This window comes from Geospiza fortis, unplaced genomic scaffold (assembly GCF_000277835.1).
Source record: "Geospiza fortis unplaced genomic scaffold, GeoFor_1.0 scaffold633, whole genome shotgun sequence".
Classification (NCBI taxonomy): Eukaryota; Metazoa; Chordata; class Aves; order Passeriformes; family Thraupidae; genus Geospiza; species Geospiza fortis.
The window spans coordinates 158,337-159,748 of NW_005054531.1; the positions used below are offsets into that span (position 1 = coordinate 158,337).

At 55.1% G+C, this 1,412-nt stretch overlaps 1 protein-coding gene across 1 annotated transcript in view; it reads left to right on the forward strand.

Annotated features, from left to right (window-relative positions):
- The window catches only part of MYBBP1A (MYB binding protein 1a), a 56,278-nt gene continuing 54,866 nt past the window's right edge, over window positions 1-1,412 (forward strand). The window contains exons 1-2 of the mRNA XM_014310427.2: window positions 1-55; window positions 805-902. Of these exons, the coding sequence (XP_014165902.1) occupies window positions 1-55; window positions 805-902 (153 nt within the window). The remainder of the gene's footprint in view (window positions 56-804; window positions 903-1,412) is intronic.

A 1,412-nucleotide genomic window follows, 5' to 3' on the forward strand; every position in this document is an offset into this window, starting at 1 on the left:
ATGTGCCCGGTGTCTGTCGGGGATCGCCCCGGTGGTCTGCCCGGCCTGCGCTGCGGTGAGCGTTGGACGCTCCAGTGCTGATCCAGGGCCAGCCCGCGGCTCTCACTCCCCGAGCATCCCGCTGTCGCTGCGGGCTGGGATCACAGGGCTCATGGAAATGGATCCTGCTCCAGGTGTCACAGTCATCCACAGTGATCAAGGGATGGATCCTGCCCCGGGGTCATTCCCTGCACTCCCGCGCGTGTCTGGCAACCACACGCAGTGTTGACAGGGCTGCTGGAGGATAGTGCTGGATTTTATTGCAAATTACCACAACGGGCTGTACCCGAGAGCTTCACAGTCTCCTTAAAAAGTACCATTTGTACCAGCTGGTTTGTCTCCTTTTCCCAGGCCATAATTTAATGTTTTCTAATAAAACCACACCACACAGATTCTCATACGGTAACCAACAATGCCCACACCTCGTGTCCGTGACCCTGCGCTGCCGATCCCGTCTGTCCCGGGCCAGCCCCGCGGGGACACGATCCAGCCTGGATCCTGGATCCTGGATCCTGGATCGCAGCCTCCCTCCTGGGACACGAACCGGGTGAGGGAAGCCCGAGAGCCCTCGGGGCAGGGCAGAGGAGCCCGGGAGCCCTCGGGGCAGAGCAGAGGAGGGAGGATGGAGTCCTGCGGAGGAGCAGGGCTGGGCGCCAGGGAGGGAACGTGGCACTGAGGGGAGGGAGGCTGTTGTAAAATGTGGAATATATCAAGATTATCTTAAGTAGTAATGTTGTTTAATGTAAGATCTTTGCATGCTTTCAGCAAGAAAGGAGACCCAAGCCGTGGGGCAGGCAGCAGCCAGCATCAAGGACATGCTGGAAATAATGAGCATGAAGGATGTAGTAAATTCGGATTTTGGTGTACGTCTGTGTATACTTTGCTAACTTAGTAGAAGACTCAAGGTCCGTGTATCCTATAGCTAAGTTCTATGTTCATCTATGTTCGTTATAATTCTAAAGACCCTGTGAAGACCCTTCCCCTCAGCATGTGGGGAACTTCTACAAGTTTGCTGAGGTTATGCAACTTGTAAATTACTAATCAATCCCGATATATGGACAGTACTTGAAAAGTAACTCTGAACTGAGTATAAACAATGGAGTGAAAAAGCCGGTGGGGCGTGCTGGATTTGTGGAATACCACCGAGCACTGTGACTTGCGCAACTTTGAAATAATCCATCAATGTGTCCATCGAGTGTGTCACGACTGGCTTGCGGCACACCGGGAAAGCAATCCGAATTTGTGGGACGAGGGGTTGAGGGAGCGCGGTGGAAAGGGCGGCCATGAGGAGAGCGGAGTCTGAGGGGCCGGGAGCGCTGAGGCGAGCCGGGCTGAAGGGTCGGGGGGCGCCGAAAGGAGCGGGGCTGAAGGGT